This window comes from Engystomops pustulosus, chromosome 2, assembly GCF_040894005.1.
Source record: "Engystomops pustulosus chromosome 2, aEngPut4.maternal, whole genome shotgun sequence".
Lineage (NCBI taxonomy): Eukaryota > Metazoa > Chordata > Amphibia > Anura > Leptodactylidae > Engystomops > Engystomops pustulosus.
The window spans coordinates 48,057,337-48,084,687 of NC_092412.1; the positions used below are offsets into that span (position 1 = coordinate 48,057,337).

At 41.7% G+C, this 27,351-nt stretch overlaps 1 protein-coding gene across 1 annotated transcript; it reads right to left on the reverse strand.

Moving 5' to 3' along the window:
• KPNA3 (karyopherin subunit alpha 3) lies at nucleotides 1-27,340 on the reverse strand. The gene is made up of 17 exons (XM_072134501.1): nucleotides 26,975-27,340; nucleotides 16,782-16,826; nucleotides 15,199-15,288; nucleotides 14,695-14,724; nucleotides 12,890-12,942; nucleotides 12,687-12,782; nucleotides 12,293-12,378; nucleotides 11,594-11,680; nucleotides 11,216-11,385; nucleotides 10,118-10,162; nucleotides 9,377-9,508; nucleotides 7,695-7,823; nucleotides 6,214-6,318; nucleotides 5,906-5,977; nucleotides 5,357-5,519; nucleotides 4,878-4,972; nucleotides 1-3,848 (listed from the first exon to the last, which is right to left on the reverse strand). The coding sequence occupies exons 1-17, from the start codon at nucleotides 27,041-27,043 to the stop codon at nucleotides 3,750-3,752; spliced, it is 1,566 nt and encodes a 521-aa protein (XP_071990602.1). The 5' UTR covers nucleotides 27,044-27,340; the 3' UTR covers nucleotides 1-3,749.
• Between the last annotated feature and the right edge of the window lie 11 nt (nucleotides 27,341-27,351).

The window sequence follows — 27,351 nt, forward strand, 5'->3', positions numbered from 1 at the left end:
TACGATATAGTATTTGATAGCAGCTTTTTATTGGTTACAAAACCTAAGCCCATATACAAAATTAGGAACACATTTTGATGCCTCTTTTGAAAGAACATTTTAGTCTAAACAGTTAATAAAAAAAAAGGAAAAAAAAAAAGAAAAAATATGCATTTTTCCAAACACTGTTCTGAAAACAAACAAAAAAAAAGTGCAGCAATATTCTTTATTTCTGTAACTATCACATTATGCAATCCCTATCAAAACTTAATAAGGTCACAAATAAAGCTACCCAAGGTTTGCTAGGGCTTAAAAGGGAACTTGTCATCTAGGACCTTCTGACCTACATGGGGTCATGGATGAGACCTTAAATGACAACCCCACTTTTTTTAAATTTATATATATACACACACCAAAAGTTTTTCCCTCCTGACGGAGGCCTAGAAATCATTTCCGCCAATTAAAGTACAAAGTAAAACCCGTGGCAACCCTAGGAAGAAACAATGCGGCCAAATGCAGCTCATATATATATACTTATGTACACGTATATTTATGTCATGTAACATTTGTACAAATTAATAAGAGAAAAAAAAAGTTAAAAAAAAAAATTGTCAAAAAAACCCCAAAAACAGATGGAGGATTTCTTTTTTTGGGGGGGAATATTGTGACCATATCAAGTTCTGCTATAAGTCGGTCTACCTTAAGTAAAACACCACACGTTATAGACTACTACTGTGTGAATGGGATGCAGCTATGATATGAAGCCAGCTCTCGGGATGATAGGGCAGGGGGGGAAGGGAGGAAGAAAAAAAGGCACAATGAACTTCAACTCAGTTTTTTTTTTTCCTTTTTATGTGCACAAGAGTTGAAAAAAAAAAAAAAAAGTTTTGAGCCACCTTAAAGAGAAATTGAATCTAAAATTTATAAAACCTATAAATAATCAGAGGCCAGACTGCTATATTAAAACAGATTTCTTTAGCAAGTAAAAATCTTGCAGTTTAAACATACAACTTGTATCCACCTCGCGATACAAGACAAACCCCACCCCCCCCCCCTCTTTAAAGTGGCTCCACCTTGGCAGATATATATATATATATCTCTATATATTTATTGTAATGAATGCACACCTGCTGTGTTATAGTCATAGATCTGACTAGTTAAAAGGAAAGCGGATCCACAAAAAACTTTTGGATGGCATTTCATTGCGTTATCACAGTAAACACAACCCAAGTCTGCTACCTAATGAAAAAAAAACAAAAAAAAACAGTATTCATTTAACTTATCCCTTCACATCAGATCACAAGGAAACCGGCCGCGCTATAAACCGCGCCTCCTGTCTTCCCGTTACAAAATGTCCCTAGTTTCTCAGGCTTTAGTAGCTCCCACCGAACTAGAAAAAAAAAAATTTGAATTCAATTTTTTTTTCACATATATTTGTAGCACAAATTCTAACAGGATCCCGGATTGTTGGAGGCCCAGATTCGGAACATTACTATTGGCATGAACCGGGTTTATCAAATATTATTTTCACTTGCCCGTTTTGTAGGGTTACTAAAAGAAGACTTTAGAGGGTAGGTATAGAAGGGGGTGCCAGTACCCCACGGAAACCTAGAACAATACTTCTAAACAATGCAGTCTTCTCCTACAGGAGCCTATGCAGATTTTTACCAACCTATTGTATTATGAAAAGAAAAGAGTCCTATAGATTTTCCTATGGGCCACGTGTCCTCCGTTTTATGTAGCCTATATTATGGGGAAGACCTTCCCAAAAGACATCCCAGTGAACTTGACTATTGATTTCTGAAACGTCCAACAAACAGAGAATAGACGCACAACATATGGCACCCACTGACTTCAATGGGTGCCATATTAAAAGCTCCATACATGTGGGTGGGTGAGAGGTCTTAAAGGGGTCACTCTGCACCAGACTTCTTCACCTGATGGAATGTAGGTGTCAACATCTCACCTCACTCCACAACCATAGTGAGGGAAGAGAGCGAGTAGAGTCATGGTCAAGCTTAGGCCACTCCATTTAGGGATTCAGAAGATAGCTGTGACCCCATAGTCATTTAATGGTGTGCAAAGATTGACATCTGCTCCATTTCTTCACAATGTGGTCATGCGATAAGGAGCACTGGTAATCCCATAAGGCAGACATTTAGGACCTATTCTGGGAATAGCTGATTAACAATAACATTGGGAAACCCCTTTAGGGCAGACGTCTCTGCAAGTGTATTTGTGGGCAGATTCCAGCCATGAATCTGCTGTGAACTTACACACTAAAAGCTGTTTCACTGACTAAAGAGAATTTTTCTTCCAGACGAAAAATCTGCATTGGGTCCGCAACAGAAAACAGACATGACACAAATTGTTAAATCCACAATTTGTGGTGCCAGCGCACATCACGTTACCGAATGACACAACAGATTTTCAGCTGGTAATCCGGAACCATATGCTAGTCTCTTCCATTACATCGAAGTGTCAACGTATCTTCTAATAAACTAAGGCAAGTCAGACGCACCCTCGTCCACTCCTTCACCTATAGAATACAATTTCCTAAATAAGCCAAACCAAAACCTTTTCTCTAGGCTCTCCTCTAAAGAATATTTGACCAGTTGATGAACTACAACTCCCAGCCAGTCTGTAATTCGAGTGAAATCTCTCCTAGCTCCACTTTCCAGATATTCACCATTCTCAACCACATCGTGTAAAGCACTGGATACGACGTCGAAAAATCGATTTCAGACAATTTACAGTAAACATGAAAAGCCCCGATTATTTAAAAACCAACCACCTTGACAAAATGTAACACACCATGTCTACTGAAGTTGAAAGCAAGGTTACTATTCCCCGCCCACAATTTAGAGATCTGTTACCGCAATTATTATTTTTTGTTTGGGACGCTTGCTTTCAGCTTCGGATCAAGTCTGACATGTTCTATAGCTTGGGGGGGACTCCATGCACCGCTTTTGGTTACTTGAAAACAGCAGGAAAAAAAACAGGTTGAAGTGGTTGGCAGGGCTGGGATGTTCGGTAAAATACAACGCGGTTCCCGTTGCGGTCAGTTCCGTTTTTTTTTTTTCTTTTCTGATCCTGACTTGGGAGGCAGTTTGGGGAAATACTAATAAGAGACATAATTACAGTTCTCTCTTAAAACTTATTATTTTTTTTCCTTAATAATTCAACCAAGTTATATTTTTATTCAGTTTCGTGAATGAAATTCTTTTGGCTTGCAATGTTTTGTATCCATTAAATTCATAGTTCCTCAATATATATGAAAATGTCTATGGAGGAAGATGGAGGCTCAGAGTAGACTGTACTCCTGCAGAGTCTTCCACAATGTATGCATTATAGCAAAGTCTTGATGTACAGTGCACCAGATTCAAGAAAAGCTACTTTTGTTTTTCCACAGGAAGCCGATATGCCATCACTATGAAATCATCTTAAACAACAACAACAAAAAAATTATAATAAAAAGGCTGAATGTTGTGGCAGTCAGCACACAGTGCCAAATGGAGAAGGTAAAAAATACAGCTGGGTCTGGTAGAATCTCAAAGTAAACCGAGCTCATGCATATGCAATTACAGTCCGTGTGAGTGACATTTGGCAACTGCAAGTGAAAGATACATGGTTCGCTTTAGAAGCATCAAAATGAAGAGGCGTTTGAGTCTTGAAGCTTTTTTTTTTTTTATATAGGGGTCGTCGTCAATCGGTGGACGTCTGGTGGTGCTAGAAGTCGAGGGACAGAGAAAAGCTGCACTGCAACACACTTAGAAGTTAAATTCCTTTGTCTGAATGTTGGATGACGGCTCAAAGTTGTAGGTACCTCCCTGGGTCGCTTCAGGAATGAGGCTTTGATCTTCATCAATCTGTCCCCAACACAAAAAAAAAATGTAATTAAAATCTATTAAGACTTTGCTAAAGATTACAGAACGTGCCCAAAGTTTGATGTGGAATGATAAAATCAGGCCGAGTGTAATGATACTTGTCATTCTGCTTAGGCTGAATTATTGATTGACTCTTTATTTTATTATTATATTTATTGTATACATCTAAGTCCTCATGCACACGGATGTATGCTTACTTGGGCGAGAATACAGCCAGGTGCAGGAGAGAGGAGGGGTGATCGCTCCTCATTCAAAGCAGAGTGGCCACCTCCATAAGACGGCATAATATCGAACAGCTCACCAAACCATGCCATAGTCCTCTATGGGAGCCCTGATCTGGCTGCAAACATCTGGCTGGATCACGTGTCCCATACACTTGTGTGAATGAAGCATTACATTGTACTAGGGTCCAGTCTCTCGGTCGGTGCTTATGGGGGGCTGTGCCTTGTATAATTTTATTGAACCATATCATAAGAACAGATTATACATTTTTATTAATCCTAGTTAACTAGCGTCTACCCTATTTTTCTTTTGGTTGTATTTGTCCTTAAAGGGTAACTAGATATTGTCCTGATTGCCCCTTTTTTCTATCTTGCGACCTTATTATGATATTGGATTGTTCTATAATGGGCCAGACAGTAACATACAGGATGTAATGGTTTGTAGAGAAGAGATTCTGATACACAAGACAGGTCAGGTCTGTCAGATCTAGGTTTTGGCTCTATTGGGAAGATGTAATATGAGTTTTTGCCAGGTGATACTTACACCCTTCAGATCAGCTCTCTATTCTGTGACATAGAGGGTGTATATGTGTTTTTGTTATATCTCCAGCCAATTTTATTGCAGATTTGCATAAAAGATTTCGTAGCAGAAATACCAAACTGGTTGGTACCCACCACCTGTGAGCTGTATTTAGGGCACTGATGTACATCATAGCTATGATTTTAGTTTTTGGTCAAGGTATACACATTTTTGCAAGATTATTAAAACCAGTTACTAAAAGGGACTTACGTCATCACCAGAGAAATACTGATCTATGATTTCAAAGGCAAGTTTATAAATTTCTTCATTCTCGTGCTGCTGCAGCGCTTCTATTTTCTCCAGGCCTGAAAGAGAAGAAAACTGTCAATAAGACTGACATGGGGATGGTGAAATGTTCTAAAAACTTTATGTAACATGTTGTGCGAGGTCTGGAAGGAAATTCAAATGATAATTACGTATTACTCTTGTGCTCTAATAATTGTGATGCTACTAGTAAAGGGTGTGCATCCACTGCAGGTGATATTATGCAAAATAAGGTGTGGCTCCCAAAGGGCAACAACCTATTAAAGGTATAAATTCTCCCGGATTAAGCTCTGTTCTGAGGATGTTCTGCACGACGATCTATAAAAGTCCCGATCCCCTACTACTGCTAGTATTCAGTAATATTGCACCAAGGTGCTGGCATGGCTATGACCCCAAAACACAACTTTCACAAGTCAATTCCTCACCTCCACACTCTTCGATGATCTCAGCAATTGTGCTCGCTTCTTCTCCCGCCATGATAAGAATGTTTTTCAAGCCGTCCAAAACCACCTGGACAACTTGCGAGTCCTTCACAGCCAGTAAGTTGCAAAAAGGTTGGATGACGTTCTGCTGTACCAAGTACTCCACCTGTACAGAACAAGCAGACATTTTATTATCACAATCTTGCATTGCAATGCTGCTTTTTGGATGGGTTTTTACCAAGTATGTGATAAAGGGAGAACTCATAGCATGAAGAGGAACATGTCCATATCATAACTATATGCAAGTCAGGCCATTTCCAATATAGACTGACATAACTTAAAATATTTTAAAAGTTTTGTGTCTCAATTCTACCTCATAGACTAGCATCTCTCCATGGCGACAGACTACAAACCAAAAGCTGTAGTCTGATCATATATTAATACTGCTTTCACCTTCTATCTAGGCATCTGTAGGTTACATTATTTGCCATGCATCTTTATGAAATATTCCAGGACTACAAGAAAGAAATTATTCTGTCACACCTGACTTACCTGGTCTTTCCTGCCACTTATTGTTAAGTTGCTGATTGCCCATGCAGCTTCTTTTTGAGTTCCAAAGTCTCCCTGAAGGAAATGGTAAAAAAAAAATATGTTAGATACTGATTTTAACTGGAGATTAAACTCTCTACAAACATCATGACAGCAGCTGAGACAACAAATCCACCAAAAATATATGATGCATTGACCCAGATCTAGTGGTTACATATGGCTTTTACATATCCACTTCCAGTACATAGGGGAAACTGCTCCTTTAAGGCATAATATTTACATGTCCTCTAGGTTACAAGATTTGGACTCACCTTGGCTAGCTGGTGTATTATCATAGGGATTAGTCCAGCATCAATAACAGCTTGAACCTGTTGCTGATTTCCAGCTGTGATATTGGAAAGGAACCAAACTGCTTCCTAAAACAAAGAACATTCAGAATGTAAAATGGCAAAGGTAACGCTGTGCAAATAACCGCTCCTACCTCTGCAATAATGAAAGTATGTTAAGATCCTACAACAAAGCTCCGTCCACATAACCTGGTCTGTAAGTTGCTTGTATTTTCCAGACCAATCACTGTGCAGAATGTACAGGGAAGTAGCCCCACAGGAAGACTGACCCACGGCACCATAAATACACAGTGCTCAGTCCAGAAACTGCGGCCAGTACACGGTGTTCAGCCTGCAGGATTATAATATAAGATGTTTGGGTGGTAGCTCATGGCCACCCAAAGCACCCACCAAATTTTATTTTTTCACTTGGAAGTTCCGTCACCTTTAAATACTAGTACATCTGTTCCTCAATACAAGAGCTGTTTAGGGACTTTTGTAGGTCCTCAAACCGCAGATTGAAAGCAGGCAGAAAGGAAACTTCCTCCATTCCCCAAGAGGATTGATTATAGGGCCGTATGTAGGAAAAAAAACTTCAAAATTGTATATTCATACAGCCCAGGACTCATGGTAGTCTTTATCCGCCCCTGTCTAAGGCCACACATTTCCATAGCAAATACAGGCGGTCCCCTACTTAAGGACACCCGACTTACAGACAACCCATAGTTACAGACGGACCCCTCTGCCCATTGTGACCTCTGGTGAAGCTCTCTGGATGCTTTACTATAGTCCCAGACTGCAATGATCAGCTGTAAGATGTCTGTAATGAAGCTTTATTGATAATTCTTGGTCCAATTACACCAAAAATTTTGAAACTCCAATTGTCACTGGGGCAAAAGAAAAAAAAATTGTCTAGAACTTCCATTATAAAATATACAGTTTCGACTTACATACAAATTCAACTTAAGAACAAACCTCCAGACCCTATCTTGTATGTAACCCGGGGACTGCCTGTAGCAGCGCATGGCTGTACACAGGGAGGATAGAGATATCTTTCCCCCCGTGTATGATGCTGTACAGTGCCCCACGTGTGGCACCGTACAGCCGCCGGAAGCCTACGGCCGTCTATGGGGACGTATATATGGCTGCAAACTTGCGACTGTATATATGTACAAACAACGGCAGTGTGAATGAGGCCCAAGATTGCCTTCACATGGTCCCCTGTGGTGCAATTGAGCCAAAGTTAGCTCACCACTGAACCCAAACATGAGGCCCGGGGGTTATACCTTTAATGTGGAGGGTAAATTGTAGTTGACATAATAGTAACACCTCACTTCACTATTAAGAAAAGGCTAATTTAGTAATTTGCTTCCCAAATAACCTATCAGATCATCAGGTTACAAACTGTACTTTGCATTGAGTCTTTGGTAATCATCAATATATTGAAAAGATGAGCTAGCACATACCTTATTAATTTTCTCTTTAGGATGGGATAGTAGATTTTGAAAGTGAGAGAGAACGTCGCAGTTTAACACCACTTGAGTCTGTTCATCTGTGCCAGTCACTATATTACCCACAGCTCTTAACGCTGCCGTCTACAGGAGGGTATGAAAAAGAAAAAGCTCAGAAAAATGAGGATTTGTCACTTCAGTCATTAAACATAACTTCACTAAACAAGAAGCCAATAACAAGGAACAAAGTGGATTTTTATAAAATTTGCCAAAGCAAGGCAGAAAGAACAGTAGAGTTTTCCCGCAGTCAGAGAGATGCAGCTCTCACAGCTGGCCCCGGGGTATGAGCATTAAGGCCACATTCACACAATGCTTTGGGAATGCTTTAAAGGAAACCTACCACCACAAATCTACCTATAAAGGTAGATTGGGTGGTAGGTGCATCAATGGGACGTGAGGATAGCCCTTTTAAGGGCTAATCCTCACGTCCCCTCACTTTTTTGGTAACTTTTATTCCACATATATTTAAATTTACTTATGCGGCTACTGGGGCGTGGAGTAGCCGCATCTGAGGTTACACGAGGCGGCTACTCCACGCCCCGGTAGCCACTTTACCCCTCCTACTCACCCATCTTCTACCCACCCTCGTCCGGCGATCCTGCCGTCTGCGCATGCGCAGAAGAGCGGGCCCGCGCCTGCGCGGTCACTGCTCCGAAACAGGCGCGGGCCTGCTCTTCTGCGCATGCGCAGACGGCAGGGTCGCCGGACGAGGGCGCGCAGCTACGCGGAGCTGCGCGCCGAAGATGGGTGAGTAGGAGGGGTAAAGTGGCTACCGGGGCGTGGAGTAGCCGCCTCGTGTAACCTCAGATGCGGCTACTCCACGCCCCAGTAGCCGCATAAGTAAATTTAAATATATGTGGAATAAAAGTTACCAAAAAAGTGAGGGGACGTGAGGATTAGCCCTTAAAAGGGCTATCCTCACGTCCCATTGATGCACCTACCACCCAATCTACCTTTATAGGTAGATTTGTGGTGGTAGGTGCCCTTTAAGTAACCCCCAGCCCAAGGCTATTCTCATGCAACGCTTATCAATGGCATGCTAACCAAAACCACAATGGTAGTCCCGATCATTTCCCAGTGTGGGCACAGCAATAGTCATCAGCACATTGCTCTTGGATGATGTGCATTTACCTGCAATGTAAGTGTATAGGAAGGGTTTTGAAATAATTATTGTTTCACCAACAGTGCAAAACTATTCTCCAGATAGAAACTGGATGGGAGCCACAGTATGCAGCCCTGTAAGCTCTGGAAGACAACTAGCGGGATCTTCAAAATTTAATTCTTTATATAGGTGAATTAACCCCTTCATTGATGCCTGCATGTCAAGGTCAATTTTTTGACGTTCTGGTATGCGTTTCTCTAAATGACAATATCTATGGAAACGCTTTACAGATCAAAATAATTTGGAGTAGCTGTTTGAAGTTGGCTACTGTCATGGCCTTTATAAATGGGGCACGTGCAAATAGGACGTATATGAAGATTCTGAATGGGTCCAGATAGATGGCACTAAATCTCTTCTGTGGTCCCCTGTATTCTCATGATTGTTCCAAGTGATAGGCTGTCATTATATGAGATATAAATCAACCTGCACTGGAGTATAAAAAACAAACCAAAAAAAAAAACCACACAATTCTCACCTGCACTTTTACTTCCTGATGACTCAAAAGCGGCACCAGGTATGGCACAACTCCAGAATCTATCACCATCTGTATTTGTTCATTACCACCGTCAGTTAGGTAAGACAAGGCCCATACTGTATCCACTAGGATCTAACAAAGGGGGTAAAGGAACAAAGTTAGATAAACCATCTGTAAAGCCTGAAATCCTTTATAACATGTTGTCGGAAAAGCCAATTACATAGTACAGGCAGTCCCCGGGTTACCTACCTTACCTACCATAGATTCTTTGGGGGATTTATCATCAATTTTCTGAGGTGAAACTATTGTAGCCCATGGAAACCAATAAGAGCTCAACTGTAATTTTATAAACTGCTGTGGGAAAATGAAAGCTGAGCTCTGATTGGTTGCTAAGAGCAACTAGAACAGTTCTGCTCTGAGAGACTTATGATAAATCTCTCCCTTTGGGTTTGTTTTTAAGTTAAATTTGTATGCAATTTGGAACAAGTGTATTTTATAATCAACTCCAAAAAAACAAAAAACTGATATACAGTCATTACAGACATCTTACAGCGGATCGTTGCAGTCTGGGGCTATAGTAATAGCATCCAGAGAGCTTCACCAGAGGTCACAGTGGGCAGAGAGGTCCGTCTGTCACTTGGGGATTTGTCTGTCAATCGGGTGCCCTTAAGTCAGGGACCACCTGTATATGTAATATGAGCCGCCTAAACAGAAGCTAAATGGGTTTGACAATATACTTACATTAATATCTGTATGGTATATTAGGACGCAAAGTGCAGGCAAAATCTAGAAGTGGAAATGGGAAACACCTAGATTAGGTACAGACCATGGAATTGGATATACAGTCATGTACATCAAAGGACATTACAAAATAATAAAAAGACAACATACACCCCTCACCAATCCCCTGCCAAGCTTTGTATACCCTGGGCCGACAGTGTCAACCTATAATGGCCAAGTGACCACAGCGCTGACCACAGTCACTGGCTTTGTTGGTCACACATAAGGACTTCCAACACAAGTTCAGGAAGTACAGAGCACAACAGCAACACAGGACAGAGGTCCTTGTGCCATCCCCTTTCATTTTCTTGATTTTGCAAATAAACATCTGGGCGAAGTGCGATGTTTTTTTAAACTAGCCATTTCCAGGTCAGTTCATTTTTATATTGCAAAACACTTATGTCTTTTTTTTTTTTTAGCAATGTACGACAATTTTATAGTATTCCTGCCAATACTGCGCGGAAACCAAACTGCAGAAACCCATCAACAAGTGCGAGGGCGTACACTTTTTAAATCATTCATAGGTAGTTTATGGACAGATCTATGTGAATGTACTAGTGTTGATCCACATCCATCAACAGTGAGGCTTAAAAGAATGAAAGTCATGTTCTCTATTCATTCCTTGAAGACTCACAACAAGGGTGTTCTAGGAATTAATAGGAAAACTTATTTATCCACTAGACGATGGGTCAGTTTCACAAAGAGGGCAGAGGATCAGAAAATAGGGGAGGAAAATTACATATGCTACTGAGGGGCTACTAAGGGGATTGCACTGGAGAGCAAAGCATCCACGTTTCCCTTTGAGGTAGCGTTGTGTACAGCATAGTCGTGCCTAAAACCACAGCTCAGTCCCATTAACTGGAACAGACAATACTTGAACAAAATGTAGGGGGTAAATCTGGTAAATCGTATAAGAATCCAGACTTTGTCGCTGTCCTCTGACTGGGAAGAATGTCCTTAATCAAATCTCCCCTGGTCTGATCTACATAATATGATGTGTATGATACCAAACCTTAGACGTACAATAAGAAAACAATCAGCGCTGGACATTCTCATTACCTCCTGCACAGTCTCCATTGGTGGTGGAGGATCCTTATTCCTGCACAGATTGACAATGACCCATGTGACGTTCCGGAGGAAGGTGATGGGGATGGAAGGGTTGATGAAGGACAAGAGCGGTTTGACAACTCCGAGTGAGATGACATAATCTCTACACTGAGGACCATCACCTACGGAAATGAGAAGGGGGTCAAAAAAATATTGCGTTAAAAATGTTATTGGAGAAAAATTAAAAAGGCGTGATCGTGAGGAGCATTTCCAATTCACACGTTTCTCCGAGTGCAAGGAGTGTGGGGGAGTATGTGGAAATTTATAAATGATACAAATATATTTTCTGTTAACTAGTCCATGCACATCACCACAATAAGAGATTCCTACCAATGATATTTCCAAGTGCCCAAACTGCTTGTTCACAGACATTTTGATGCACGGAATGAAGTAGCCTCAAAAACAGGGGGACAGCATCTGTGGAGGGGAAAGAAAAGCAATGTAAGTGAATTGCATCCACAGGAGTGAAAAAAAACGTTGCTTGAATATTTATCCCAACAATTAGCAAAAAGTTCTACATAGGAGTCAGTTCTACCCCCCTCCCCGAACAGCAGCTCTGCAATCGTGTTGTCAGTATGGTGCTGCTGTTTTGTGGGCTAAGCAGGGGACTTCTTGTATCAGGAGTCCAATCCTCTGCATTGTGAAACCAGGCCCCGGCAGGTCAGTAAACCAAGCACACTGACATACTGGTGGGTGCCCAGTCTGGCAGGATCTGCTCTTCTTTAAGCTTCCTATCGCCTTGTTTTTAAGGAAAAAAAAGGCTTTAAAAATGATGCAATTAAGCCAGAGGGGCCTCCAGGCTTTACTAACACCTCTAGAGCCAAGAGCCCCTCCTCAGGATCATTTGCATAATTCTAATAGCATTTTTTAAAGGAAAAATAAACAGGACATGAGAGGCTAAAGGAAAAGCAGATCCTGACATAGGGGGCACACACAAATATGTAGGTGTGATTCGTTTACAATCCTTGATCCTAGTGGTAGATTTCATTTAAAGTATCCAGTGACATGTATTTTCCTGAAAGTACTTACTAGATTGGACTACTGCTTGAGTTTGCGCAGATGTTCCCGATGCAATATTGGTTAATGCCCAGGCAGCCTCAAACTGTAACGAAGGGCTGAAAGAAAATAATCTCTTTATAAAATACAGAATTTGTAATTTAATGTTTAATACCTTTATACTTGTATGGATGACTGGTTACCCAGGATCACCTGACCACGACAGGTCTAGTACTGGCACCCATGGTAAACAACTGAATTTGGAGGATTCTGCCTGACTAGAAAATTCTTCTCTAGAGCTCCAAAATTGGGAATTGACAATGGTGGCCCCAATAATTAGAGACCCCTCTATGGAGTCAATATGCCTGAATAAGGATAGTTGCAGAATTTGGAAAAAAAATGTACACACAGGGATAAAAATACTTACTTATCATCTGCCTCTAAACATTTCACCAATATTGGTAATATTCCAGATTTTATGAGGTCATCAATAGGGGGGTTTCTGTCACTTGAAAGCAACTTTCTGAAAATAAAAGGAGGACATGATTTTCTGTTACTTTATCATTTTCATCAAAAATAGTCAGTCCTGGATACACACAAAACCTCCAAGGTCACATTTCATGACTTTACCTCGCAGCCTGTACAGCACTTAATTGAGTTGTTGGGTTATCACTGGTAGCATTCTGCAATCAATCGAGAGAGAAAAGGGTTAAAACAGCGGAGCAATACACAAAGGTTACATCTGGAGTAACAGGGAGTCTATCACAGGCTGCCAGAAATTACCAGCGGTTACACAAAAATAAAAGAATGCTGCTGCGGATCACAAATCTGCAGCAGAAATCCCATACACTACTCTGATACTGTATTACACTGCAGACTTTATGCATAGGGCAGATTGGTGCAGTATTTGCAAAAATCTGTAGTCTGTCCATCTGATAAACAGACCAATTCCCCCCATGTATGAATGTACCCTTAAAGAGATTGTCCAATAGTTTTTAAGCCCTTTTTAGTTTTTACTGGGTAGCAGGAAAAAAAATTCCAAATGCAGTGAAATTGGTGGAAAAACGCATTTGCGCCATTTTCTTGTGGGCTTGGATTTTACGGCTTTCACTGAGTGCCCCAAATGACATGTCTACTTTATTCATTAGATTGGTGCAATCATGGGGATACCAAATTTATATAGGTTTTATAAGGTTTTCATACATTTACAAAAATGAAAACCTCCTCTACAAAAAATAAAATTCTTTATTTTGCCATCTTCTGGCGCTAATAACTTTTTCATACTTCAGTGTACGGAGCTGTGGGAGGTGTCTTTTTTTTGCGAGATGAGATGACGTTTTCAATGCTACCCATTTTGAGGACTGTACTGCCTTTTGATCACTTTTCACAGCTTTTTTGCAAAAAAAAAAAAAAAAAAGGTGCCATTCACGACTTTGGGCACTATTTTCTCTTACGGAGTTAAGCAGTGGGAAAAATCATTATTATATTTTGAAAGACAGTACAAATTGTGAACAAATTAGTTATCGCTGCGTCCCAAAATGTCCAGTTTATTTATATCAGTTCTAGGGAAAAGGGGGTGATTTGAATTAGTTTTTTTTTTTAATACTATTTTTTCAGACCCCCTAGGGCAGCGATGGCAAACCTTTTAGATGCAGGGTGCCCAAACTACATCCTAAACCCACATATTTTTCACAAAGTGCCGATGGGACAATTTAAACAGTAACTTATTACTCCCTGCTCTGTCACATGTTTACATTGTATAGGCACCTGAGGACACCAATACAGTAGAAAGAAAGAGAAGAATTTTTGATTATCATTGTAGCTTCCTACTAAGGTCCTGGGCTGCCTGGGACTGCAAGAGGCCTTGAGTCCTGTCTGGCGAACTCTGCGCTGGGATGATGGCGTGGGTGCCCATAGAGATAGCTCTGAGTGCCACCTCTGGCACCCGTGCCATAGGTTCGCCACCACTGCCCTAGGGTACTATAACCCTAGGTTGTCTGATTGATCCTACCATATACTGCCATACTAGAGTATGGCAGTATATAGGGATTTTACACACATCATCTATTACAATGTGCAAATCGCACATTGCAATACATTGGTTAAATTGAAAAAGTCTTGGCTCTTCGCATGACCCGAGGCTGTCATAGCAACAAACACAGCTTTACGGGGGCACGATAGCTGCGCTGAGGTAGGTTTCCAGCCGGCCACACCCACCCAGGCTTCAGTGCAGCCCAGCGAGACGGCGGTGTGGGACACCAAGAGCGACGGAGGTGGAGAGCACAGGTTTTTTTTTTTTAAATCCCTCTCAAGCCACGATTCAGAATTGTAAACACAAAATTGGACAACCCCTTTAAACACGTGTAAGCAAGCTGATGGATGGGCACAGAAAACCCAAGGCTGTAACACACACAAAATAACATTGGGATACATACCTGTAGTATTGCTTCTAGTGTTACATTTTGCTGCAATAGAAAAAGTTACATTAGCATTCCGACATTCTAGTACATAGTTCCATACTATTATAGAGAAATACATACACCACTTACAAGCTACCAGGTTTATGGAAACAAGTATATGTACCTGAAGGTAGTCATTGCAATGAGGAATCATTAGAGCTATGCTTCACCGTACTAACGACAGCAAATACATATAGGATGAGATACCTATGGCATCTCTTAGCTTTAGATTGATAGAGTTCCCACCTATTATTGGAATTTACCCCCTGACGGCCACCGTCCATTTAATTCAGTTAGAGACTAAATGGAGATATGGATGAATACGTCCAGCAACAAATCAATGGGAGTTCCAGAAAACAGAAAAGGCTTCTGTATTACACGGTTTGTATTGTGGCTGTAGTTCTAATGATCTGGACAAGCAGCATCACAGGGACCTAGATGTGGCTGTAAAGGATACCGCACATAATGGAGAACACTCACAGATTTGAAGTCTCCATCTACATCAGAATCTTCTAAACTTTCTTCTTGGGGAACGTTTCTCTTTTTCAGAAGGTGCTCGTCTCTTTTGTTCTGGAAGTAAAAAGTTAATCAGAAAATTCAGCGGTGATCATGCAGAACCAGGTGAGATGGACACAAGACAACGTATATCAGACCCACAAAAAAGGACTAAAATAGTGCAGCAGGGAAAGTCAACACTTGTTGCTACTTTGTTATACATAATTTCAACTGGCTGCAAGGGTTCAGCTTATTTTAGGACATTTCCAACATTAAAAGGAAACCTGTCACCACATGTGCACATATTCAGCCAGTGACAGGTTCCTATAGAGCAGTGATGGCGAACCTTTTAGCAACTGAGTGCCCAAACTGAAACCAAAACCCCGCTTATTTATCGTGAGGTGCCAACCAAAAATTAAAGCAGTAAGTTATTGCTTCCTGTTCTTCAACAACTTTCAATCAGATTGCCCTCTTGAGGACAGCAACACAGTAGAAAGATGGAAAATTTTCATCATTTTAACTTCTTTCCAGTGTCTATCTGTAAACCAAGAATCATGGGGCCAGCAGGAGGTCCTCCATAGATAATTCGGCCCTGTCTACTCATTCTCCCTCTTCCTACAGTTCTAAATAGTGAAACAAGTATCAAAATATGACTGAAAGCAGCATCTTTTAAGTGGCTTGCAACTGCAGGAAGAATATTTGAGTTCTGTTGGTGTGCTGGGGTCATGGCCCAAGTGCCCACAGAAAGGGCTTGGAGTGCCGCCTCTGGCACCCGTGCCATAGGTTTGCCACCACTGCTATAGAGCTACAATAACTGACCCCCTTTTAACTAAAAATTGTTTCACGAACATGCACATAAATCACCTCTTATCTATTATTACGTGGCATCAGAGGGGGACGTGGCATGTCTTATGCCTCATTACTGGTCACAGTTCATATCATGTGATCAGACTGACATCATCTAAGATCTTTTAACCTCTTAACAATAGATACATGCATGGGGCACAGTTTGCTGACTACATGGAATCACAGCAGCCTCCAAGGACTTCTACTCCTCTCCATCCTCCATGGAGGCTGCTGTGATTTCATGTAATCACACACGTGGTGTACAGTTTGCTATTCTTAGAAGGCTGAGAGACCTGCGATGGCCTTACTGCTCATATGTCATGAATGTAACACAAGGCACCTTGTAAAACAATTGACACAATATTTCCCATCAGTACATAGAGCTTTATATGTATGTAGTCGAATATTAGCAGACAGTCCATAAGTACAAGGCGGCAGGGCAGTGATTTGAAGAGACACAGAGCTGTCAGTCAGAATAATGGGGCGTGAATACCATTACTGAATACCCATAGGTGAGTGGGAGATGACCACTACTGTATCCCTCTACAGTACTAACTGATCATAGTTTTGGAATTCCTACAGAAGTTAGTGGAGCAGTGGCCTAGCATTTGCAGCACTTTGACTACTGGGGAGCCCCATCAAATAGACCTCCAGCTACAGACATTAGCCACCCTCCATCCTGTGTAGTGGGGTGTTATTATAGGGAATAGCATATACAATACCTTTCTTAGCTCTATAGTGACTTCATTTCTGTGTCTTCTCATAGTCTGAAGAGGAGAAAAAAAAAATATTACATTAGCTTAACCGGAAAAAATGCAGCACCCACTAGTAACCAACACATTTTGTAAAATAAAAAGCACAAACAGGATGTAACTCGCATTAACAACTCCTATGCTTTATAACATTGTCTTCCAAAAGTAAGGACCACTTTGTACAGAATTAGAAAAGTATCTAAATTTAGCATGGCGCCAGATCAGTCCATGGTGGTGGCTTGTATAGCAGCTCATATTAATGCATGTGAATGGAGCTGAGCTGCAATGCCAGGCACAACTCATCAGCAGATGTGGTATTGTATCTGAAGAATCACAACCATCATCATCCACAGAAATGATTGAGCCCTTTTACATTGATATATTCAATAGTTAAGAGCAATCACACAGAGAACATAAATCTGCTGTAGGCGTAATGCCCGTCACAAGCAGAAGGTGCCAGGGCCAAACCCTGGGAGCACACAACTCAGGATTCTGACTCATTCACTATGTGACTCATGGATCCAATCAAAAAAATGTTACAAAAGCCAAAATATTCCACAATTCAGTGTCACACGTCACTGCTGGCAGCGGAGCCTCTTTAAGGTGACTGTGCATACCAGGAGGATTTCCTCGCAGATACGCCTGACATTTAAAGGGACAAGAATAGCAGCGCTTCACAAGACGATCATATGCCGGGTCATATACGTGCTCCTGAAACAAAATGACACGGCCATGTGACCCAGGATTTAAAATGGATATTAACACCTTATTGACCTCCTATGTACTTAATATTGAGAGGTATTTACTATGGTCAGAAGACAGAAAGTTTAGGAGAGTTGACAATAAACATAACTAGGACTTGACTTAAAGGGGCGGTTTAAATTGCTCACACTTTCTGAACACGGATTTCAGAGTTGGTCGCAGTTTAATTAAAAAGGTCAAAGAGTAAGGACTTCGCAACTTCACCCCTAAGACTAGTAACACCACCTTAAAAGCTGCTGATTTATGTAACCACCTCTGCATTACAGGCATACAGGAACTCTAAGGTCCCTGTGAGAAGCCAGAAGTATGGTTGGAATGTATGAAGCATTTGTTCATTCTGGAGGCTGACAGACTGACATTCATGCTCCTGCACCGTCACAGAATAATCCAAGATGTTTGTGAAAGGAACATTCCAGTGTGGATTGTGGATGGTGACGCATTGGGAGATGGAAGCCGCCTGCCCAAGATACCCTCAGGGTTTGCAGATTTGATTCTTCAAGGTGGAATATATTGGAATACTATCAAAGCAACACCTCAAATACAGACCTCCATGTAAATATCAGGAGGGTGCCACTATGAGTGAAAAATTCCATCTTAAACGCCCCTTAAACGCACGAGAGAGACACCAATTTCTATGAGAAGCGCTGATTCTTGCCTACTCTGATCACACACACACACACACCACATGGTTGTTTCAGTTTAATTTCCCTTTGTCGTATTTGCGATTATTCCCATGATGTCTCAGCACAGCATCTCACAGTACACTACAGAAACCACCATCTCTGCCTACTGGAAGGACAGTGAATGTATCTTTCTAATTTCAACTAAAAATAGGTGGCAATCTACAGTAACCTCCTACATTATACCTGTATGATAGCAATACTTTCTGTCCTTCTCTTGAGAAACTTGTGTGTAGTACAGTCAATATCAGGCTGGAGGGATTCCTTGGGCCTAGACTCCAGAATTTTTTTTCTAGGTTTCCAAAGTGAACAACTACTGTCATTAGATTGAAGTTTGATCCCTAAACCAACCAAAAAAAAATGGTTCGAAATACACAGTACACCAAAAAAAATCCAAATAAACTTCTCTCCAGAGAACACATATGGACGAGAAGTACAGCTGAAGAGAGGAAGCATTTGGTCATGTTCACACTTTGCAATAATAGTAGGCATTCCAAAATTAGGGAGGCACGGCTCACCGTCTAGTCTCAAAATAGATATCCATATCAATTTCCCTCTGTAAACCAACATCATAAATGTGAGAAGCCACTAATGACTTGCACAGACATTGGCCGGGTGCAGTGAGATCAGGGCTAAATAATAATTTCCTCTACGGTGCAATACACACAGCTCCGATTTTGTCCCTACTGATAAACCGGAAGCACGTCAATGCCCGAACTAGAGCACATGGACTGAAATGTGGCTCCATCCATATGTACTTGTTTTATGTGTATAAAATATATGTATAAAATATAAATATATTATATATAATTAGTGAAATCTAAGTGGAACGTCCAATTGTGCACACAAGAAAAAAGATGCAATTTGTATCACAAAAATGCAATTTATAAGGGTTGTCTGCTCATATGTGGCAGATTTCATAAAGAAATAAATTTGGAGAATTTAGGGATCTTCTCAAAGGGGAGGTCTTCTGGAGAGGTTTCAATGCATATAAAACTAAAGCCAGGAGGAATCATATATGGAGTGCTACCGCCTACTCAACAAAAGCCTGAGCTCAAGGGGAAGTAATGGGATTGAAACTTTACTACTGTCCTGCTGAGACCTTACAATTTACCTTTAGCATGCAGTGTTAGAGGTATTCTGATATAACGTATGTGCATAGACAGGTGCCCACATTACCTTTTATATTCTCCACTCCTGTATAGGATCCATCACATCCAATTCCTATTTGTATTTAGGGCAGGTAGGTTGTTAAAAATCAGAGTTGAATGAAAGTTCACTCGCGTTCACATGGTTAAATGATTTCTAATACTAAAAATAAGGTTGACCACTTACTGAAAACGTGAAGTAACTTCACAGTGACTCATATGTGATGCCAGGGGTGCAGTCATGATGACTCTGTCCTGACCTTAGTATACCATTTTTTTAATATGCTGGTATCAAATTAATCTTCGTGAAACATACTGACTCGATTCACATTAGCAAATGGAAACTCTTAGCGAACAGAGGATAATTAGATTTCCCTCTTCAAGGAAAGCATTGTAATCCATGACATAAGATAATTGCCTATGTAAATGTGAAATTTGCTTGTGTCAGCAGAGTCCGGTGGTGGAAGTGGAGTAGATTCCTGTAGTGTTGTCATGTTCAATATTGTCACTAACAGGTTAAAAAAGTACCTTTAAAAGGGAATCTACCACATGGATGCAGGATTTTACAGCAAACACATGCTGCTGTGTGGCACTTGAAACAGGATCCATACTTTATCTTCTAATTATCTTTCAAAATTATGTGAATGAGCCTAAGGGGCTCTTTTCTATGTCAAAGAAGTCCCTTCTGGTTCCTTCTGCTATTTAAGCAAGCCACAGCCCCTCCACCCACCCCATAAATAGACCGAAGCCCCCGAGGCTCGTTAGCATAATATTAAAAGACAGGTTTGAAAATTATTTTAGTAAATAAAGGAAGAATTGATTCGGTCTCAGGGGAGACACACTAGTGTGTATGTGTGCTTAGTGTACAATAATGCATCCATGTGGTAGCTTTACTTTAAATATTGAAAACCGTAATTAGAAATTGTGATGACCCAATGTCATCCTTGTCAATATTCTAGACAACGTATGGATGAGTTCAGTTCTGCGAGCCTGACAAAAAAAAAAAAAAAAAAAAAAAAAAAAAGAGACCTACGTCCTATAAACTCCATGTCTAATTTTGCCTATATATGCACCCTATAATTTGTATTATGTTGGCCCTATATTCCCATTATTTTTATGCCAATGAGGCAAATGGAAAGACTTGTAGACAACCACTTTAAGGCCTTAATGGACCTAGAGATCAATCAACAAAAGGCGTCTTGAAGGACCACGACACCAGGAAGGGAACATATTGGACTAGATTTCCCTCAAGCTGAAATCAGGATGTTATTGTGAGTATTCACAAAGAACAAACCTGCAGAAATGACTGTAGTAGCCTGAAATAAACTATGACTAACTTGGAATGAATACATAGCCACAGGACAAACACCCGGTGACAGAACATGTCCATCTAACCATTGATCCCAGACAGAAAGCTGTTCTACATGTCGATATCATCTATTTATGGTCGCCATCTGTAAACTCATGGGTTCTTCTGCTTGGTGGGCTTCACCTCATACTCTTCACGGAAGACATTATTTCCCGATTTATATAGAGTAATGCTGAACACAATTAATATAGTTCTCACCACAAGGGAGACAGACCGGGAAACAAGGGGTTTACAGAAAGACCCTCATTATCAATTTCTAGATAGTCAGGACCCCCTCAATGGCCTCAGGCTTCGCAGAGATAGATAATCACATATGTGAATTGCCTCAACACCAGACAAATAGGAAGCATTTCCTGTCAGTGCAGAAGTACTATAAAAAACAAAAAAAACAATGTAATCCCCCTTTCACACGACCGCATGACTTTTATAGTCCTGTATTTCTGTGCTCTATTAATTCGTATATACACCCCGTTTTTCATTCGTATGTGCACCTATGTCACCGTATCCGTATAAAATACAGTGGGCTGGTAAATGATGACTGGGCGAGAGAGCGCACCTCCTATTGGTTCTGGCACGTGTATACGCCGCAACTGTATGCAGCACGTACGCAACATGTATTTTAAATGTTCCCATAGACTTCTGTGGGCCATAGGGAATGGAAATACCAGGGAAAATACGACAGTCAGAATATATTTGTTTACATCTCCCTCATGGTACGTTAGACAATATGGCCGTTTAAATGGATGACGGAAGTGCCCATTGATATGAATGTGGTCGTATGCTACCTGTATGAAAATGGTACAGACTGCTAGCATACGCCAGTTTCATGCATTTGTGTGAAAGAGGCAAATATTTACACATCTATGTGTACAGAGAAATATGTACCCACATACATAATAACGTACACTGTCATACACCAGCTAAGGTCTTGTGCACATGAATGTGCACACTTTGCAGGCCGCAGACATGACATTGTGATGCATTTTTTGTCCCTGTCTGTCACTAGCAGGTGAACACTGCTTAGGCCACCCATGACAATAGAAAATGACTGCCCGGGCAAGAATAGGATAATGCTCTATAATTTGCAGCACAGGCAGTTGTCCTGTCCACGGCGTGGCACAGACAATGACCGTGGACATTAGCTAATAGGGGACTGCAGGATATGCTCAGTCATTCACATAGCGTTTTATTAAAAACAGCCGTAGTGTACACATACATACACAAATCTATACATCTACTACCCTGTTTCCCCGAAAATAAGACAGTGTCTTATATTAATTTTTGCTCCTGAAGAGGCACTAGGTCTTATTTTCAGGGGATGTCTTATTTTTCCATGAACAAGAATTTACATTTATCATTGAACAAAAAATTTCTCTAACATCCTTATGACTCTCCAAACTCTGAATTTCATGCTGTATTTCTTGTGACTCCATTTCTATTAGAATCATTGGCCACAATCTCTCATGTTTAGTAAAAGAACTTTCCATAAATGACCCCTCCTTATCCTGGTAACTGCTGGTATCACATTTGCAGCACAACAATCAGTGATTTACTTCCATGAATTCTTCCCCATGTCACAACCTCCTGCAGCATCTAAAAGATTTCCTAGTACTAATGTATGGTGTGGGAGAAGCTGCTGCAGTGACTGCCGCTAGGTCTTATTTTCAGGGAAGGCCTTATATTTCTTAACCTGAACAAAATTGTACTAGGTCTTATTTTCGGGGGATGTCTTATTTTAGGGGAAACAGGGTAAATCTATACAGTAATAATACTTACAAGGGTAGGTTCATATATATATATTATTCATACACCTACTCATAACCATACACACACATTCATACACCTACCGTTAGGAATGACCTATTGTTGTATACTCTATAATGTCTTGTTTTTATTTGTGCATGTACCCCATGTTCTGTACAGCGCTGGGGATATGATGGCGCTATAAAAATAAAGCTTTATTATGAAAGAGGCCAAAAGCTAATGTAAAAATCCTACAGCGCTACAGTGTACATGAAACGACTCAGACTTTTAAGGTATGACAGAGCTAATGTTCTCTGTGATCGTCATCAGATATCAATGTGATACTACGCTAGTGAACGCTCAGCAACAAACATTGTAATTTGCTTCTCTGAGGTAAAATCTGAGGTAAATTTAAAACAGACAAATATGGAATAAACGTGCACTCATCATCCAAAACATAGCGTTTGGCACACCTCAATACAGGTCTGATAAGACGGCACGTGGTAAATGCAAACAATAAAGTGTATATGGCCCAGTTGTGGTGAGGTGTATGCCACACGTTATTACCCAACATAAAACCTCAAGTGTGAATTTTGTGGGCCGCAAGCAGCAGGCAATGTGGCTCTGCATGTGACCATGTGACATTGGCAGCCAGCGCAGATCAGACCTGCTGGTGTCCATAGAAAATGACTGCCTGAGCTGAAAAAAATGGAGCAGGAATAGGACTTGCCCCATCTTTTGCGGTGCGGTCTTCAGTGAGCTTGTCATATAGAAGGCAATGAAGTCGTGAGTTAGACGCAGTCTGCGTGGCTAGTTCATGACTAAAGCAAAAGGTCAGGTGCATGAGGCCTAAATGAGGCTTTCTACATGAATCCATTCCTTTTAGGGGGGTGATTGGAGTTTCTAATCAGTGAAAAAAATATAAAGGATTAAATTGATTTAATTGCTCTCCAAGTTAACATGGCCATGAATTGCGGGAATATTAGATTGCCTCAGCACGATCCCACTTAAAATGACCATGAGCGTGCCCTAACAGTGCACATGTACATTAGAGAAAAATAACGTACATTGATTATAGGTGATCAGTATAAGATTGTGGGGTCTGACCAATGGTAGCGCCACTTACTAGTTGTGTAAAGCTTACACTACATATTCAGTGACATCGTGCATGACCTGTGTATTACTATTACTATGTGAATGGGGCAGAGCAGTGTGACAAGGCCCAGGTGCTATATATGGTGAATAGAGCACAACATTCATCTGAATACAGATGTCTTTTCAAGGAGGTGATCCTGGTCAAACGTTTTTTTTTTTCTCTCATACAGAGCTCCAAACGCTTTGCACCTCTGGCTCCGATATACTATATACCCCGACAGGTTGTTGGTTGCCACAAACATCAAGGCCATGTATCCTCAGAGTTATTTTGGATGGATACATGAAGCAGTATGTGTAACAAGATTCTCAGGCCTCCTATGTATGTGGCCCTGTAAACTAAGGGAAAGATGGATCACCCAGGCTAATCCAGACCCTGAACGTGGGATAGAGGATAAGCTGCTAGAGACTCATCTCCCAGAGAAATTCATTATCTGGCATATTCAATAGTCCTCCTTCCACCACCAAACAAAAGAGGGTCTTTGAGTGACAAAAAGATTTTCCTAATGTTAATGTTCATATTAAAAGTTTGACATTCTCTGAACCAGTACACGGGGTGAAAGTATTTGTGTATTTTTAGAGGTATGCAACAAAAAAAAAAAAAAAAAAAGGTTCTATTCTACAAATTTACAAAAATTAGAACAGCGTTCTCCAATAGAACTTATTAGAACATGTAAAATAACATTTTAACACTACACTGTGGACCTCCTCAGCATTTAAAAGGTTTTTCCAGCATTTAAGGGTTGATGTCCTAGTCTCCTTGATTGGTTACTTATGTTGGTTTTTGAGTCACTCAGGACACAGCGATCAAGCAGAATCCATTGATCAGACTCTGAGGTCTAAATCATAGAAAAGTGATCCAGAAGCACAGCTCCATATTCCGTATAGATGCCATCTGCGTTACCAAAGCTGAGCTTCAGTGCCCTTCAATGGGTGATCATCTCCCAAAGTCTCTTTACAGAGATAGGGGCTTTCCAGATGGGTCGTGTCGGTCCGGTGACATGGTTCTGCATGAGGCCTCCTGCGCATGCACAATTCTGGTTAAGCAAAAGGCAGTACTACTTGCTTGCCTTCGCATGTTCCAGATAATGGAAACTGCACAGTGAAGACAAATTGTACTGCCCTTGGGTTTAGTAACTGTACTACGCATGCACAATAGGTTCATGAAGAAACATTTTGCTTGATGGTAACCCATTTTTCTCTGTGACACAGCAATAGACAGGGTTGAGCTTTATATGTTTGGGACCCTAAACTGCAGCTGTATTAAGTCATGGTGGCATGCTGCTGGAAAAAAATCCATTAAAAGTAGGCTTCTGAGGGGCATCAATTTGGCTGATTGGCTGTTAAGTTGCCAATTTGTTACTATGTCCTGGTCGCCTGCTGAACCCTGAATGCGAACATGATGTCTGCTGACACTGCCCAATCCAGCACTATGTTGTTTAATAGTCATTTTACTATAGGTCCCAGGGGGTCTGAGAGTATCGAACCATGTATACTCACCTTACTATGGTACCCTGTCACTGCCAGTAACTGTACACAGAGGCTCAGTGGTGGTATCAGCATTGCATGCCCACCAGAGCCTCTGGCTGCAGCCTGTAAGCTATAACGAGCAAGCACCATGTCAACGACCTGTCAACGATGAGCCTCTGTATACAGAAAGAGGCTGGATGTGACAGGTGGAACTGCAAAGTGAGGAGAGTTTACATTTTTTGTAGTTTATAAAAAAAAAAAAAAAAAAAACCTGGACAGCCCATCAAGTATTTACAGATGTGCTCTTTGTTCTGGCTTCCTGCTGCCGCCACTAGATGGAGCACAACTGCACAGTGTTTTATCATAGAACACAATAATAACAGTATGCAGTAACTGTAGGCAGCAAAGAAAGAACCATAACCTGATAGTAAAGATTACTTTCAACAGTACAACATGAATACAACACAATAAGGAAAAATTGTAGATTGTTAGGGGGATTTGAATATACCGGAATACAGCGGTTTCTGCTACTAGTCAAGATATGGTCCGGCATCAGCGCACCCTGAGCTATTGCAAGGTATTTGTGGGTTATAAGTCTAATTTTAAAGTGGTAGGTTTCCCTATAACTTTTATATGCAAACACACAAACTCAATAGAAGCCATTATTAGGTCCTGACCACTGCTGTCCCACAATGTTTGTCACAGGGGCCCACAAATAATATCTGCCAGCAGATACATCTGTGTACAAATAAGTATATGTGAGGTTTACAAGATTTTAGGGATTTTCTATATAGATGGATATTCCTGCGACAATATGCCACTTGCATGTCCGTATTGGGACATGTGGTTCATTGATATTCTGTGCCAACGGCCACATGACTTAGGTCACATTTCCAAAGATACCCTCTCCGTGATGTCACATCATCATGTGTCCACAATGTCGCCTGGCTCCTCTCGGACAGGTTGTGTGCCCATCATGTTGGGCAGTGAATTACAAGGCCTATTTCTATCACAGAGATTGAGCGTATAGTCACCTGACTGGAGGAATGGCGCATCTGGTGACTGGAGAATCCATGGATATCTCACATCTTCTATATTACATCTACAGGTTCACCAGACTTAGCCACAATAATTGGACTATGACAGTGTAGTGAGAGTGCCCCCAACTGGTACCAACAGAGAGTCACAAGAACAAATGATGCTGAGTAGATACATCATGGGGAGTATCTAATCCATCCCCTGTCACAAGAGGCATTGGATAGATTTTTTTGTAGAGCTCTGTCTGCCATGCATGATTGTGGCCACTTGTATGCACCCAGCTCATGTACACTGGCACACTGTAGCAGAACCTCAGCAGTACAGGTGCTGGTGTGGTGGCACTGATGATGAGCCGGGTGACAGAGAGAACCGCTGCCATGTAAGGGAAGATGGATTCCTGGCCACTTCCGGATCCATCCCCTGTGCGGGGCCTGCAATGCAGAGCGGAGGACACGGCACTGGGCGCACGGAGCCGGTACCGCGCTGCAGCCGGACACACCCCGGGCCCGAGACATGTCCGGTACCGCACAGCAGCGATCCCCGCCCGCGGCCTGCTCCGCACTAATCCGCCGCTGCACATAATCCCTGCTCCCAGCTAATCCGCCTGCTGGGCCGGTGGTGGCCGGTGTCACACACCGATCACCGCTCTCCCTCCCTCCCAAGCCTGAGCCCCGCACATCACTCCTCACACCGGGGCCGGCCTCTACGTCCATCCCCCGGCAGATCACTGGGATCCCCCGGTAAAGGCAGTCGGATGGCGGAGACCACCATGTTGGAGCCTGGCACCGCTCTGCCACTGACCTCTACATCTCTGCCCTTGTTCTTGAAGCTTTTGATCCGGTGATTCTCCAGGCCGGCGCTCTCCGCCATGGCGGCTCTTTCTGTTTCTTTCCCGTTACCGGCTGCGACACCACAACGACCGCGCAAGCCGCACTCCCCCGCCCTGCGCGCACTCGCTTCGAGGAGGAGGAGGAGGGGATGGGGGGGGGGGGGGGGTGGAGCGCGCACGTCATGACGGGGGGAGGTGGAGGGCGGGGATCTGACTGCTATGGAAGGTGAGAGGCGGGGCGACAGTTACTAGTCTTCTTCTTCATGCATTCTCAATAAAGCTTCACTTAATAATTCCATTCCTTCCTATACGGTCTATTATGTGCTGTGTAATGCTCACTGTAACATTT

Excerpts from the sequence above, each read along its gene's own strand:
- KPNA3 (XM_072134501.1), bottom strand. The coding sequence starts at position 27,043 with ATGGCGGAGAGCGCCGGCCTGGAGAATCACCGGATCAAAAGCTTCAAG. Across the intron at positions 10,163-11,215 it reads CAATGGAGACTGTGCAGGAG|ATTTTGCCTGCACTTTGCGT; the intron begins GTAATGAGAATG and ends TTCCACTTCTAG. Across the intron at positions 6,319-7,694 it reads CTAAAGAGAAAATTAATAAG|GAAGCAGTTTGGTTCCTTTC; the intron begins GTATGTGCTAGC and ends TCTTTGTTTTAG.